Genomic DNA, 14,801 nt, shown 5'->3' with positions numbered 1-14,801 from the left:
TCAACCCTCGCATGCTCGCGATGCGGAACCCGGCACACGTATGATAGACGTGGCGAAGTGCTGGAGGAGTTAGCAAAATAACCAAATACTTACTAGTCACCTAAAACAACCCCAAAATCCCCTAGGGCCTCTCGCACTAAGTCATCCTTAACGATCGTACGAGATTTTCAAAAGTTTCTTGCAACTTTTATCCTTTCAAAGAAGTGTTTAGGGCTCATTGGGTTCTCTGAAATGCTAAACACGGCTCTGATACCAGCTGTGGCAGAACCACCTCGGATTAGCTTGGTTAAGCAGGGTTAAGCCGCCTAACATGCGACACTCCTGCCTAAACTGAGCTCACACGAAGTGCCGTCGGATTTCATCCGATTTAACCACTTGAACAGGATCGAGTCTAGCAAACCCACACGAAGGTGAGCGGTTACAGAGAATACAACAAGTCCACTGAGTTAAGCAAGTTTTACCCATTTTAGTTCAACCATAAAATCCAACATCAGAGTTTTACAAAATTCAAGAACAACAGAGAAAAATACTAGCGGAAGACTTCATCGGGGTCGGATGTCCAGGCAAGGCCAGCCAGAACATCACTGAGTCCTCTCCTCGCCGTCCGAGGAGGGGTCCTACTTGACCGTCCAGCCTGGCGGGAGCTGGGGCGGCCAAGCACCAACCAGAGAGGGGTCGGACGCAGCAGCTTCACCTGAAAACAGAAGCCACCACAAGGCTGAGCTACTAAGCTCAACAAGACTTAACCGATAGGAGTAAGGACTACTCCTCCTTCTAGGCATGCAAGCTGTTTGGGTTAGGGGTTTGTTTTCCAAAAGCACTAAGTAACCCTAATTCAAGTTTTAGCTCCGGTTCTAGGTTCATTTACCAGTCTAGGTTGTGCAACCTGTTCTAAGCAATCATAGAGCCAAACAAGATGTGTAGATATAACAACAACATTGCCATCATCAGATTCCTCATTTACTTAGGGTGACATAGCGATCAAGCAATCTCAAGCTGTGAGAGGCAGACGAATCGATTCGAGTTCTTTAACCATGCATGGTGAACCTAGCCTCACGACATCCGCGCACCCGGAGGTCGCTTCCTGTGTCGGCCTTCCCCATCAATCCCCTAACCCGTGTCGGGCCCATTTCCTTTGGTGCAAGGTTCCACAGACTCGGCCTCTGCCGTCCTGTGACCACGCTTGCCACCACGTGCGACAACCAGCAGGGGAAACTCCGTTCCAAGAACAATGGGGCGACCGCTCACGTCTAGGTTCAATCCGGTACTAGGCTTCCTCATCCCATACTAAGTATGAGGCTAGTACTTTCAAACACTTGATCACGAACACCACCACTGTCGGGCCTTAGCAAGATTTCATAGACAGACGGGGCGTCCATCCGACCACCAAAAAGTTACCAAAACCCTGCCCCATCCATCGTCCTTATAGTTGTAACAGGAGAGTAAATCAGGCAACTCCTACAACTCGCGAGTGACAGGAGATCACTCGACTTTTACCGTCTCCTAGTTAAGCAATGCAGCTACTCGGTCCAACAGCTAGTGCTCACATCATGGGTTACCTAAGTCATGCATCTAGGGTTTCACACAACTCCTATACGTAAATGCACAAGCATGTTACAGAAGGCATGCGCAAGTCTGGTAAAACACATAGGAATTTCATGCAACCGGGGCTTGCCTTCAAGCAAGGAGGACGGGAACGGCTCGGCTTCGGGGGCGACTTCGGCTTCGGAGGGCAGGAGCTCGGCTACAGCTTCTTCTTCTGGCGCCGGGTGAAGCTCGTAGAAACCGTCGGCGAGGTGCAGCTCTACACGAATGCAATGCAAGGGTTAGCTTAGACAGTTATTTCAACAGCAACACTGGCTCTCCTGAGCCCAGAAACTTGCGACAAGGAGGAGGAGGTTGTGGAGGTTCGAGAGAGCTGATGATGATCAACAGGTAAGGGTAGGAAGGGAAACTAGTGGTCTGATCCTTGAACTAGAGGATGTGATAGGGGTCCTTAGACGCAAGCGTTGCAGGGTTCCCAAGTTTTACACATACACCCTCGAGTTGAAGAAAAAGATCACAGCCAAGCCCTCGGGCGAGGCGGATAAGGGTCGGCGGAACAGATAGGGTCGGGCGAGACGGAACTGGGGTCGGGCGGATAGGAGGGGTCGGGCGAGGCGGACTTAGGGTCGGCAACTCACCTTCTTCCTGAAAGGAAAGCTTGGGGTCGGGAAGAAGCGAACTTGGGCGGAGGGACTAAAGCTTCGAGCAAGGGCTACGACCGGCAATGCTCCGGCGGCGGCGCTGCTTCTTGCGGATCACAAGAGAGCTCTTACGCAGCACGGAGGAGCAAGCTGCTGGGTGACTTGGAGGAAACTGAGAAGGAACTGGGAGAAGAACTTCTCAAGAACTGGGTGGGTGGCGCTAGGAGCTTGAGCAGGGAGCTAGAGAAAGCTGAAGGCAACAAGGGCGGAGGGAAACTCCGGCGACGGGGGCATTCCTTTTATAGCTGCTGGAGCAGGGAAAAAGGAAACGGCGCGGAGAGAGAAAAGGGGAGCGGCGCGAAGGCCGGGGAGAAGCAATGGAGTGCCCTGCCGTGGCGGTGATTGAGCAAAGAGGGCGGTGCTGCAGAACTCCGGGGGTGACGCCAGCGATCATTGCGCTCTGCCGTCAGGGCGGCGTAGGAGCGGGTAGACCGGTGGTTGGGATTTGGCGGAAAGCGGGCGTCGTCGTGCGGAAGAGGTGATGGAAGCGACCGGTTTAACGGCGCTAGAATCGAGGGCGCACAGGTGAGAAGACAGGCGGACGCGGGCGCGGGGGAGAGCGCGGAACAACAGATTGTCGGGCGGCTTCTGACAGAGCGGGGAAAGGAACTGTCGCGGCCGCGGTCGGGGTTGGCGGTGGAGGAATCGTCGTGTAGCGACGACCGGGCGGCGCAACTGTGGCTGAAGGGACGGAAAAGACGGGCGACATCGGGCTCTGGGGCCGGGATCTGGTGGTGTGATGATGGGCGCGGGAGGCGAGGCTCTGCAGAAAGGGGTGCAGAGGGCTTCCGCTGCCATTGGGGAAAGGGGGCGCGGGAACCCACTCTGTTGCTTGCCAGAGACAAAACTGAGCGGCAGGCGTCAGAGAAGACGAGCCACGCGGCAGGAAGACTCTGAGGCGGCCATGCAACTCGAGTGCGGCTGTCGCGGAGGATCTGGAAAAGATCTCACGGGTCCACCGGTGGATAGATCGGACGGGTGAGGAAGATCAGCAGGATCCGACGGCGGGCTGAGCTCGCCGGGGTCGAAAGAGGAGCGAAGCGGGAAGGGGTCGGATCCAGGGGTCGGGACCGGCGGAAAACTGAGCACTCAGGCACGGTTAAGCAAGACAGATAACTAAGGTCAAGGGCTCCGATCAAGATTAACTGGGAAAGTTTAGGGGTCGGTCGTTACAAACACATATCAGCACTCAATAGATCCGAGAGGTCAATCTGCATGCACACACATGTTGTCATAAAGCAAAAACTAAGATGAAAACAAATCAAATTAACCTTGTTTAATTCCAACATGCTCTTGAAACAGGAAAAAAAAAGATCATCATTGATCATGATATTTATTCTCCACACCATGCATTTACTTGGTCATTGTGCTTCTAGCATGGGATGGTCGCGTGGGCGCCTGCTGCACCCTTGAGCCATACAAACTTGACGTAATTTATTGACCAGCTGGACCACGGGACGGTTGGGATGGGCGCCTGCTGCAACCCTGATGTCATCCTCCAAATCCTGCACCTCGTCAGGAGTAGCTTGATAACTGGCAATACGAAGAGCAACATGTCTGAGGCCTGCCAGATTCTGCAGCCCAAGGACCAGGCCGCCTTGCTCATAATTGAACTGACCCCGTGCCTGCAGCCACATGGCATGGCTCCTGGCTCAAACTCCAACGCCCCCTCATCAACACACATGAAATTAAACTTGACTAAACGCTGGAATCCTTGACTGCTGATTGTATACCTGGTTCCAGAATTACCCTCTGCAAAGGAAACACAAACAGTAATAGAGAGGAGCATGGGCAAACTTGCTAGGATATTTATCCCTTCCTGGCTTACTAGTCCACTACAGAGGCGGGTCAGGTTGACTAGCGAGCTGATGATTTGATGGGGCAGGACACATCCACGAATGATGAGCTTCCGAAGGGGTGGTGGAGTAGAGCCACACGAAGCCATGAATGAAAGTTTGTCATAAGCATCCTGCATGATGCGCAGTTCTCGAAGGGTTGTGACAAGCTTGGAGAGTGACGAGATACATGCTTCCTTGTGGCCTTCCACGTCCACGTGACGTACTTCTGCATGAGCGTACCACCACTCAATTCCAAGTACCTTCAGATTGGTCAGATCGCCGAGCCCTTGGATAAACTTGATAGTTTGAATATCCAAATTGATCACTGATAGCTCTTCCAATGCCTGCAGATTTCCAATCCCATCAGGTAGTTTTACCTCATTATGTACAAGAAGACGCACTAATCTCTGCAATTGGGTAATGCTAGCCGGTAGTTTTTCAATGCTGCTACACCTAACATCTAGTGTCTGAAGATGTTGCAGCTTTTCTATATCTTCTGGGAGTTTGCAGTGCCATATTGATGACCAAAATTTTAACCTCAAGTACTTCATTTGACCAAAACTTTTGACATGTCCAAGATAGCAATCTTCAAGTAACTTCTCCTGAGTTTGTGTATTCAGCACTCGCAAGACTTGGCTACTTAAAAACATAGAGGTGTTTTTAATTAGCAGCACTGAATTAGGGTCAAAAATATTGATTGATCGAATATGAGCTGCCTGTTCTTTTATCTTCACCATCTCTTCAGCCCGCATAGAAATACCATATTGGATAGATAAACGGCGAATCTTGTTAGAAGAATAATTTTCAGAAAACCCATTACGATTCCATATAGTAACAAAATTGTCCTCCAAAGCCTTTGATACAATAAACTCAAGTATGACATCATGAACTCTGCACTCTTTCACTGTTGCGGCAACTGCCCCAACCTTGGTTGGCTGGACCAAGCTTCTATTGATCAGCTCATTAAGGTAACTCCTCCCAAGCTGCTCCATATTTTCTCTGCCTTGTCCAGGAATCAGTCCTTCGGCTACCCATAACAATATCAACTGTCTACAATCAATCACATAATCCTCCGGGAACACGCTCAGATATAACATACAGCTCCTTAGATAAAGAGGAAGGTCAAAGTAACTAAGCAGAAAAATTCTTTTCATTTTATCAATGTGAGAATCTTTGTCAACTGCAGCAGAAATATACTTCAATGCATTGACCCAGACTTCCTTGGTTTTGCTTCTGTTTGCTAATAAACCAGCTATACTGATTATGGCTAAAGGTATTCCCCCACATTTCCTCAAAATATCACTGGATACTGCCATCAAATCTTGGGGACAATGTTCAGTTGAGTGAAATAGCCTTTTAAAGAATAATCTGCGAGATTCGTCATCACCAAGTGGCTTTGCTTTGTACATTTGTGCATCAATACCAGCACATGTTTCAGCTACTGTTTTACTACGTGTTGTAGTAATTATTCTGCTTCCGTTGTCTTTGCGAGGTAAGGCAGCTTCTACTTGCTCCCAATCTGATACATTCCAGATATCATCAATCAAGATGAAGTACCTGCATGCATTGGTTGAGGAATCATGTAACAAATGCATACGTGGTAGTTTTATGCTCGAATGGGTCCCTAAAATACAATCGTAAAATGGCCGATAAATTTGGTGAGCTCATGTGATCGACAAAGACCTCACAACATTGCCATAGCTAGATGAACTGGCTAATTATTATAGTACAAGAAAGTAATTCTGGTTACCTCTTGTCAATTAAGTAGTCTCTCATTTTGCGCATGAGCTGCTCCGTCTCCCACCTTTCCGACTGCAACTGGTCAAACTCGCTCGTGCTTACTATTTGAGACAATATATCTCTGAGTAGCTTCTTCATATCCAGAGTCTGAGATACAGACACGAAAGCCCTGCAATCAAATGCTTGTGTGATTTTTCGGTATACCTCCATGGCTAGAGTAGTCTTCCCCTGCCCAGCGGTACCATAGATGGACACCACCTTGTGCTGATTTTCTTCAACTTGTAATAACTGGATGATTTCCTCGCGAGGACCATCAATTCCCACAGGATCCCTCGCCTCCTGAAAGAGGGCAGTTGCTCGAGGATCCAAGCGCACCGGCTGAGGTGAGTCGCACCGCATTCCCACAGGGTAGCGTTTGGCCCGGTCACTATGCTCTGTCACGAGTATCTTGAGTTTTTGGATCTCCCCTGCTATGCCCTGGTCCTCCCACAACATCTTCACCTTACGCACGGCTTTGCGAACAAAGTTAGCCTTGGAACCTCCATGGCTGTGATTGAGCATGAAGCGATCGACGCAATCCTCAATATCGAAGGATAGCTCACGCACCTTGTTCCTCCAATCTTTATCCATTGGATCCATTTGGTCGTCGTCCTTGTCTGCGAGCTTCTGCAGCACGGCATCCATGCTGCTCAGCTCATCCTTGAGGAAGCGGATCCCTTGCTCCACGTCTCTGGCGAGCTGGTACTTCTCGCCGAGCATGGCAGTCAGCTTGCCGATGACGGACCCCATCACGCTCGTGGCGGCGCTCGCCATCAGTTCGGCCATCTCGCTCTACCGCTCTGCTAGCTTGTGGTGGTGTCAGAGAGGAAGGGCGCTTCAATTCTCAGGGCCTCAAAGTCGTAGATGGGGATTCCATTTACGCGTGAGCGATGGGAAAGTGCTTTGTAAAGCACGGCCTCACCTCCCACGATGCTTCGTTCCACTTCCCCCATGAGCACTTTCCCTTTCCAATTCTCTTCGTCTCTCCACCAACCCCGATTTTCATTTTTTTTATTTACTTTTACCATTTGGACTCGCAAGCGAAATGCTAGTTGGAAAGATACAGTGCAAGAGACAACAATTGGTTTAGGTGCTCGAGACAATTATTGGTTTAGGTGGTCATTTGGGCCCTATGGCTATTTACGAGGGAATACGACGGCTAATTCGCGAGACGAATCTATTAAGATGAATTAATCTATTATTAGCAATGGTTATTGTGGCACCACATTATCAAATCATGGACTAATTAGGCTTAATAGATTCGTCTCGCGAATTACACTCCATCTGTGCAATTAGTTTTATAATTAACCTATATTTAATACTCCTAATTAGCATCAAACATCCAATGTAACGGGTGTTAAATTTTAACACTCTATTGCCAAACAGCCCCTGTATATGTTGAATTGATTCTTATGGAAATAGTGGAGAGGCTCATGATCATCTCTGGTGCACAGAATGAACTGGCTTTACCCGTAGACCTATGTGTGCTTTGTTAGTGGAGCAAGAATTGCTATGAAGCATTCATAAGATAGTCGCCTCATGATGCCTGATTACAAAAACAGTCATGCAATTTAGCAAATAAGCCCTGTAAGTTCCGAATGAGCGATGAGCCACGAATGTTATCCAAATTAATGTTTCAAATGAGGTGGATTGAATCGCGTCCATAATCTTCAAGAAAATTGAGTGCAGATATTTAAAGAGAATATCCAGGGGCAAAGTGGCCAACAATATGCACAGATTCAATAGAGAGAAATTCAGCATCGTGGTTGGAGGGGATGGCCAAGGGCCAGGGTTAGGGAACGTATCAAGTTATCCTTTGTTCCTATCGTGGATGAAAGTACAACCACCTATTTTCCAAACTTTTTCATATCTGTTGGAAACCACCTTCGGAGTCCCCTTCGGAAGGAAAACACCTTCAGATCATTAACCTTAATGACTTGTTTGCTTTGTGACGAATTCTGGGTGCAGGAGTGAGGAAGATGTTGACGAAGAAACCTTAGGCGTACAAAGGGGTCTTCGGGACTGAACGAGGAAGGGACAGCCTTCAGCACTCCGGGAAAAAGGGCGTTGATCGCTTCGTCATCATTTTTGCTTCTCACCAGACGAAAGAACAAGGATGCCGGACGAAGGGTACCTCGACCTTCGAAGTCAAACGCATGAAGAAGGCCTCGTTGTCCGCCGCGTGCATTGAAGGGGTCGTATGAGGAGCTAGCTGGAGGAGTCCGTACAAAGGCTGTATTTCCCATTGTATCCTGAAATATTCTTGGAATCTTAGGTAACGGTAGAATGTAATTGTACTTTGTGACGGTTAATGTCCTTATAGATAAAGAAGCCACTGTAACTGATGGGACGGCTGGTTCGAAGTTAATGCAAATCGTTTGCTTTTATGCATTTATTGTTCATAGTTCGTTCTTAATTTTGGCCTGTTCATTGGGAGTTTGATAGACACATACTCGATAGCCTTCATCTGAGGGGGATCCTTTCCCCTTTGGAACGAGAGTTACCAACTATTGTAATGAAGTCCACTTCGGGATCGTTATCTACTAATAATTTTGGCACCCACCTCGTGGTAGACTCACGACCACATAGCTCAACCGAAGAAGGCCACAACAGGACCCGCGTCTGAGGGGGCCCTTGCCACTGTCCCAGGCGCTGAAGGGGTGCAAGACGAAGAGGTTGAAGTCGAGCACACAGCGGATGGCGAGTTGGAAGTAAGCCTAGAAGGCTTAGGGGTAGCAGCAGAAGACATCGCAGCATTGAGGCGTATTGAAGCTGCGGTGGCTGAAGCAGCAAGCAGAGCACAGCAAGCCGTAGCGGCTCACCTGTCAACTTCATATGTGCGTACAAGGCAGTCAAAGGGCAAGACTATCGCCGAAGCAGAAGAGTTAAGGCAAACAGAGCAGCGATACTGAATGCTTCAGAATCAAATCGCCCCCAAGAAAAAGCAATTGGCCGAAGCAGTGCAGTATGAAGAGGAGGAACCCTCAAAACCATCAACCGAGGCTCGATTGTGGCAATCTATACAAGAAATGCAAAACCGATTCAATGAGCTCTAGCACCACAATTATGCTCCTGAATCACGAGTGTAGGCGCAACATCCTCGGCGAGCTACGCAATATCCCCGGCGAGCTACGCAATATCCCCGGCGAGCTGCACAACTTCTCTGGCGAGTCTCCGGCGAGATGCACAACTTCTCTGGCAGCCTCGGTTATCTGCGCCCATATACGTTCTTCGCCTCCGATTTGGATGCTTTTACCTTTATTTTTCCTCTTCTCATTTCTATTATATTTCACCTCGTTTCAGTTGAGGTCGTCTTTTGTTATGCTTGAGTTCCAATAGGGGTTTCGTTTGTTGATTCTATGCGTTCGTTGCAGGATGGTATCTCCGACGTAAGGAACGCACACGATGCATAGGTGCGGAGGACTCAAGACTGGCAGCTGGCGGGATGCTTAATTTTGGATTGCGGGTTGATTAAGAAAAATGTGAGGGATGTTTTAGTAAGGTTGGCTGACAAGATTGGCCTACGGTTGAAAGAAATAACCGTATTTTAATATTTAATTAGCATAAATACCTGTTCGTTGCTATGGTTTCTTATCTGCTCCCAAGTTGTCATCCGCTAGCTCCTAATTCGCTTGCTTCACTTCCTAATCTGGTTTAGGATGTTTCATAATATTTGTATACGTCTCTGATAATAATAAGCGGACAACTCTTTTGAATTCTACATGGCCTATTTGAATGGTGGAATCTCTATTTTTATACATATGTAATGTGTCCTACATCTAGTTCAAACATGTATTAAAACTTATGGTAAGATTTAGTACTAATGCAATTCTTCTCTTAGCTTTTATGAATATGCAAGTTATTATGAACATAAGAGATTGTCGACAAAACATTTAGCCTATAAAAAGAAAAAAAACTGCAAGACTAAAATAAATGCTCAGTCCTTGATTATAATATGCTCAACAATTCATGTCTGAGTGCATACACCCTGACAACCTGACATCATGGCCTAGTTGCTCCAAGAAATATGAGCAATCAACCAATGCAAGTATCCTTCTGCAATTTGCTCCTCATAACATAGTCCATTAGTTGGGCTAAAATCCTTCATAACAAAAAAAATATGATTATTGTTAGGCATATGAGAGAGGGCATTGTACTAAGACGAACACAAATTGTAGAAGAGAAGGCACTGCACCTGAGTGACCATGAAGTGTGCCCCCAAGAAGTACCATAGTATTCGAGTGACCCACGGTAAGCTCCTCAATCATATTACAAAATAAGTGGAGCAAGAGGATCCCTCTTATCATTAATTTTCCTCTCTGGTCATTAATTCTTGTGACTTGTACCCATGCAGATCAGCAGCGACGTGCTCCAGTGGATTTTTCCTCATCATCCTACGCATATGGTTCCCAGTTGTGGATTGCCCTCTTGGTGATGCAGCGGTGGGCAGTGGAGCTTCTTGCTGAGGTCGAAGTGGCAGCCCTTCTGGTAGGTGGCAGTGAGTGTTGCTGACAACGACGACATCAGCTAGTGCTGCCTCTAGTTGAGGACTATTGCTGGGCATGCGAGCGAATCCACAGTGGTGAGTGGTGGCATACATCACTATGGCCATGCGAGATCTGTTGCACGTCATGGGGGAGCTCCTCCACCACTATGCTATGCCTGTGACAACCCCCCCCCCCCCCGTCGGGTTCCAGGAAAGGGTGACAGCGATGCAACGCGCCGCCACTGTGGGGAGTCCCAGTGCCAGTCCGCCCTCGTCGGAAGTTGCAGCACCCCTGTCCCCACGTGCGGTGGCGTACCTGCGCCAGGACCACCGCCCGGGACCGGCACTGACCATGCCTACGTCGGCCGTGCTGCTCCATCCCCGCCCTTGTGCTCAGCGGCCAATACGAAGAAGAAGCTGAGGGTCATCAACGAACTACGACAGTTTAACTCTCAGGACTGCGGGTTGATTATGAAAAAGTTGAGGGACTTTTTTGCAAAATAACCATGATAGTCGGAAGAAACAACCGCACTTTAATATTATGTATAGATATAGATATTATATATAAGTCTTAATATATCCCAAGCGTGGCTATATTATATTTATAATCTTTCAGCGTACTGTCGTCGTACAAACAAGAGATCAGCAAAGGGTTTTGCATCGAAGGGCTCAAATTCATTGCTTCATGGATCAAAGATATCAGGGCCTTACCATGCTAAGAAGGGAAAAAGTCTCAAAAACTGCAAATCCTAGCGATAGACTTTCATCCATGCTTGGAGAAGACCTCCATGGCTGTGGTCTGCAGCATACGGCAGGCCCAACAGATGACTTCCTTGTCCTCCTTGTACATCAAATATATATAGACCATGGAGTATGCCACTCAAATTGTTCAAGACTTCGAGCGCTTCATGGCCGGCCGGTGACGTGGAAGCAGCCTGGCCTATCATGCTGGCAGCTATACTGCTATATAACCTAACTCAATGCGAGAGTGGTGATCAGAGTAAAGCTAGCTAGCCTTGTCCATAGCCGCCTCCTGTCCGACCGCAATGGGCTCCACCTCAATGTTCTTCCTTTGCCTTGCTATGGTGCACATTGCGGCAGCGACCGTTCATGAGCACTCGCAGTGCATCGACAACCCGCCGGACCTGTCACTGCGCGGCGTCGAGGCTGGCAAGGTCATGGACGGCCTCCCACGGGGGTTTAGGGCCTACGTCACCGGGCCCTCCCACTCCAAACAAGCCATCGTCCTCGCCTCCGATGTCTACGGTTGGTCCGGCCACATCCACACCCTTCCATTACAAAATTCTAGTTCTCAGTTTGTTTGATGCTTACTTTGCGTCGTCCGTCTGACCAAAATCTTTTCTCTGTTCTTTTGCTAAATTTTCTCCAGGATTTGAGTCACCCATACTGAGGTACAAAAAATTGTTTTTGTTCCTGAATTCATGTGTCCTTATGAATTTCGGTCCAGCACTATTACATAATGTAATTCACACTGTTTGCGAAAGGGCTCCATTGTTTTGCTTCCCTTACTTGGGAAACCACCACCACCAGAAAAAAATATATCTTGCTTCTAAGAACGAATAATAGGAAAATTTCTTTCAAAAAAGAGAAACAACTGGAAATTTAACCCAATGAATTGCGCGATAGGCAAGCTCTATATTTCCTTGGCCAAACTGAAAGGTGGTCCTATGAAAAGAGATGCCGAGGATCGGAGAACCTTACATTTCCTTTCCAATTTCCCTTTTTTGCTCTGGAAGGGAAAAATCCATCTCAACTCCCTTGTCTGAGTTTTTCAACCCTGTACTCTTACAACATTTAGTTTACAACCTCTGAATTCTCAAAACCGTTCTTAGGTGGTTGTCCCCCACGTGGCATCCTTGTTGGAAGGAAGTGACATGGCATGTTAATCTGCGGTTTATCAATTAAAGTCATAAAAAAAACTGTTGGCTTCACATGGGGAGCTAATTAACGTCAAGGAGAGAATAAGAGAAAGGTAGAAGAAGGAAAACTAGAAAATGGAATATTGTCCAGACTGTTATTTTATTTTTATTTGCTGATTTTTAGTGACTTGTGTTGCCACATCAGTAACCACTTGTACACGTGGACTAACAGCAGCGAAAAGCAGGACACGACAGAAAAACACACCCTGCTTTTGTTCTCATGGGTGGAGTCCCACGAGTCTACCACCACACCCTTGATGTTTTCTATGCTGAAGACTCCATCATAGTTCCAGTACAAAGAGATCTATTATCAAATTAAACAGGACAGCTTGCTTAGTTGAACAATGAATAGAAAATTGGCTCTTTTTATGTCTCCCAGAAAAATTTCGTACAGGATAAAATAGGCAAGATTTCATTTGTAATGAACTTTAGCTCAAAAGTTTTCAGTAATTTAAAATGGTTACCGGTAGATGAATTCATGGCTAAAGCAGAGGAAATAAATATTACCAGTTTACTTCTATCCAGTACGTTGTTCGAATGATGCTCGGTTCTGTTTTTTAAATTAAAATGATTTGGAACTTCATCTTCCCTTTCTAGTTAAAAGATAACTAATACCAGAGCATGGGTAATTGCAGAAAAATAGCCGACGAAGTTGCTATGACAGGACACTACTATGTCGTGGTGCCTGATTTCTTCCACGGTGATCCTTACAACGACAGTAGAATCCTTTCAGAATGGCTCAAGTCTCACTCCCCGGCAAGTACTCACATTTCACATGTCATAATTAATTTCAGTATTGTTAAATTACAATGTTACAAATCCTTTAATACCTCTTAATTACACTGCATCACGAGTTACAAAATCAAATTATTGAGTTTCCAATCAATCTAACAGGTCGAAGCTGCCCAAGATGCCAAGGCACTCTTTGCTGCTTTAAAGAAGGATAGAAAATCCATCGGGGTTGGTGGTTATTGCTGGGGTGGTGAGTGAAATCTCCATCAATTACTATGGATACACAAGCAATTTCTAGAAAGACATAAAAATGAACTAATTATTAACTTGTTTCTTCTTATTTTATTTACAGGAAAAGTTGCTGCAGAGATCGCAAAAACTGAAGATGTAGAAGTCGTTGTCCTTTCTCATCCATCATTACTGACTAATGATGATATCAAAGGTGTGCTTCTTTTACACTACTGTTACGGTTGCAGCCTTACACTATACAGCATTATTTGGGTGATACGTTGTGTGTGTTCTTATGGTAACAATATTTATCTGGAACTCAGAGGTGAAATGGCCAATTGAGATCCTTGGAGCTCAGAATGACACGATCACACCACCAGAGCAGGTGCTTCAGTTCAAGGAAATCTTGAAAGAAAGAATGGAGGTATGTTCCTGTCGGTTTCAGTGGCACTGATTACCATTGTACTTGGCTACTTGCATCTATGAAATTTTCCTGTTAGTACCACAAGTGCATTAACTTGCCCTCTTGCAGATTCCTTACTTTGTCAAGATCTTCCCAAAAGTTGCCCATGGATTTGCTTGCAGATATAATACTACTGACCCATTCGCTGTCAAAAGCGCTGAAAAAGCTCTTGCTTACATGCTCGACTGGTTCCACAAATACTTGAAGTGAAGACACATCTTGTCCAGGGGCGAACTCAGACAAAAATATCGCCAGGGTCGAGTTACTCAAACACTGGTGTCGTTAACTACTTACTAGGTGTCATTAACTACTTATTACAAGGATTAACATCAGGTACTCATCGGGGTCAGCTGACCCCATGGTTGTATACCCGCCCCACCCCGGGTCTTGTCTGTACACGATTTCTTTCGAATGAATAAATAAGAATAATATTTTCGGCCATCCAGATGGTAAACTTGCACACCGGAACATTGTGTTCTGTCCATGGATGCATGTAAATGCATTGTGTTCTGTCCTTGTCAACTTGATCAAGCATTCTTAAAAATTGTAGCTTGAGAATTATGCACCAAAGCCTCAAGGAGCTTGTGGTAGTCATGTGCTTACCCGATAATAATACAAGCGGCAAGTGCAAAATTATAACAAAAAGGCCACCCGTAAACTTACGGAGCATACTGATCTTCCGGAAGGCTCTCACCAGTTCAGGGGTGAGCATGTGTCAGCACTCCAAGTGTTCGGAGAAGCTGAAAACGAATTTGTTCAATGAGTTGGTGGAGCTTTCTGTCCCTGAGATGTAATATAAGCTCGCTTATAAGACTGATTTACCTGGTATCAAGGTGATGTTAATGCCTCTGAGTGGTGCCCCAGCTCCTGGATGTAAGGCCACATCTGAGGGAGGACATGAATCCATTCAAATAGCCACATCAACAAAGAAATTGAGGGCAACTTGCATGTTGTCGGTTATATGGTTTTGTGAATTGATGATTTTTTTTAAAAAAAATGATAGTATAGGGCCGGGGGGTGTCAAATGAGCACATGGCATTCCTTAGGTACAGTGCCAAGAACTACTCGCACTACCAAGTTGAAGTTAAA

The 14,801-nt window shown here is 46.5% G+C and overlaps 2 protein-coding genes across 2 annotated transcripts; one reads left to right on the top strand and one right to left on the bottom strand.

Annotated features, from left to right (window-relative positions):
* Positions 1-3,458: 3,458 nt before the first annotated feature.
* On the bottom strand, positions 3,459-6,817 carry LOC117861500 (disease resistance protein Pik-2). Its single transcript, XM_034745067.2, has 2 exons — positions 5,835-6,817; positions 3,459-5,641 (listed from the first exon to the last, which is right to left on the bottom strand). The coding sequence occupies exons 1-2, from the start codon at positions 6,647-6,649 to the stop codon at positions 3,619-3,621; spliced, it is 2,838 nt and encodes a 945-aa protein (XP_034600958.1). The 5' UTR covers positions 6,650-6,817; the 3' UTR covers positions 3,459-3,618.
* Positions 6,818-11,340: 4,523 nt separating this feature from the next.
* On the top strand, positions 11,341-14,153 carry LOC117861140 (endo-1,3;1,4-beta-D-glucanase). Its single transcript, XM_034744639.2, has 7 exons — positions 11,341-11,615; positions 11,740-11,761; positions 12,925-13,045; positions 13,184-13,271; positions 13,374-13,463; positions 13,573-13,673; positions 13,782-14,153. The coding sequence occupies exons 1-7, from the start codon at positions 11,396-11,398 to the stop codon at positions 13,920-13,922; spliced, it is 783 nt and encodes a 260-aa protein (XP_034600530.1). The 5' UTR covers positions 11,341-11,395; the 3' UTR covers positions 13,923-14,153.
* Positions 14,154-14,801: the final 648 nt, after the last annotated feature.

The sequence above is a fragment of the Setaria viridis genome, chromosome 6, assembly GCF_005286985.2.
Source record: "Setaria viridis chromosome 6, Setaria_viridis_v4.0, whole genome shotgun sequence".
NCBI classification, from domain to species: Eukaryota; Viridiplantae; Streptophyta; class Magnoliopsida; order Poales; family Poaceae; genus Setaria; species Setaria viridis.
This window is presented reverse-complemented; position numbering and strand designations above follow the sequence as displayed.

Coding starts and splice junctions, on each gene's coding strand:
- LOC117861500 (XM_034745067.2), bottom strand. CDS start 6,649: ATGGCCGAACTGATGGCGAGCGCCGCCACGAGCGTGATGGGGTCCGTC. Junction 5,642..5,834: donor GACTACTTAATTGACAAGAG/GTAACCAGAATT, acceptor CAATGCATGCAG/GTACTTCATCTTGATTGATG.
- LOC117861140 (XM_034744639.2), top strand. CDS start 11,396: ATGGGCTCCACCTCAATGTTCTTCCTTTGCCTTGCTATGGTGCACATT. Junction 11,616..11,739: donor CCTCGCCTCCGATGTCTACG/GTTGGTCCGGCC, acceptor AATTTTCTCCAG/GATTTGAGTCACCCATACTG. Junction 13,674..13,781: donor TCTTGAAAGAAAGAATGGAG/GTATGTTCCTGT, acceptor GCCCTCTTGCAG/ATTCCTTACTTTGTCAAGAT.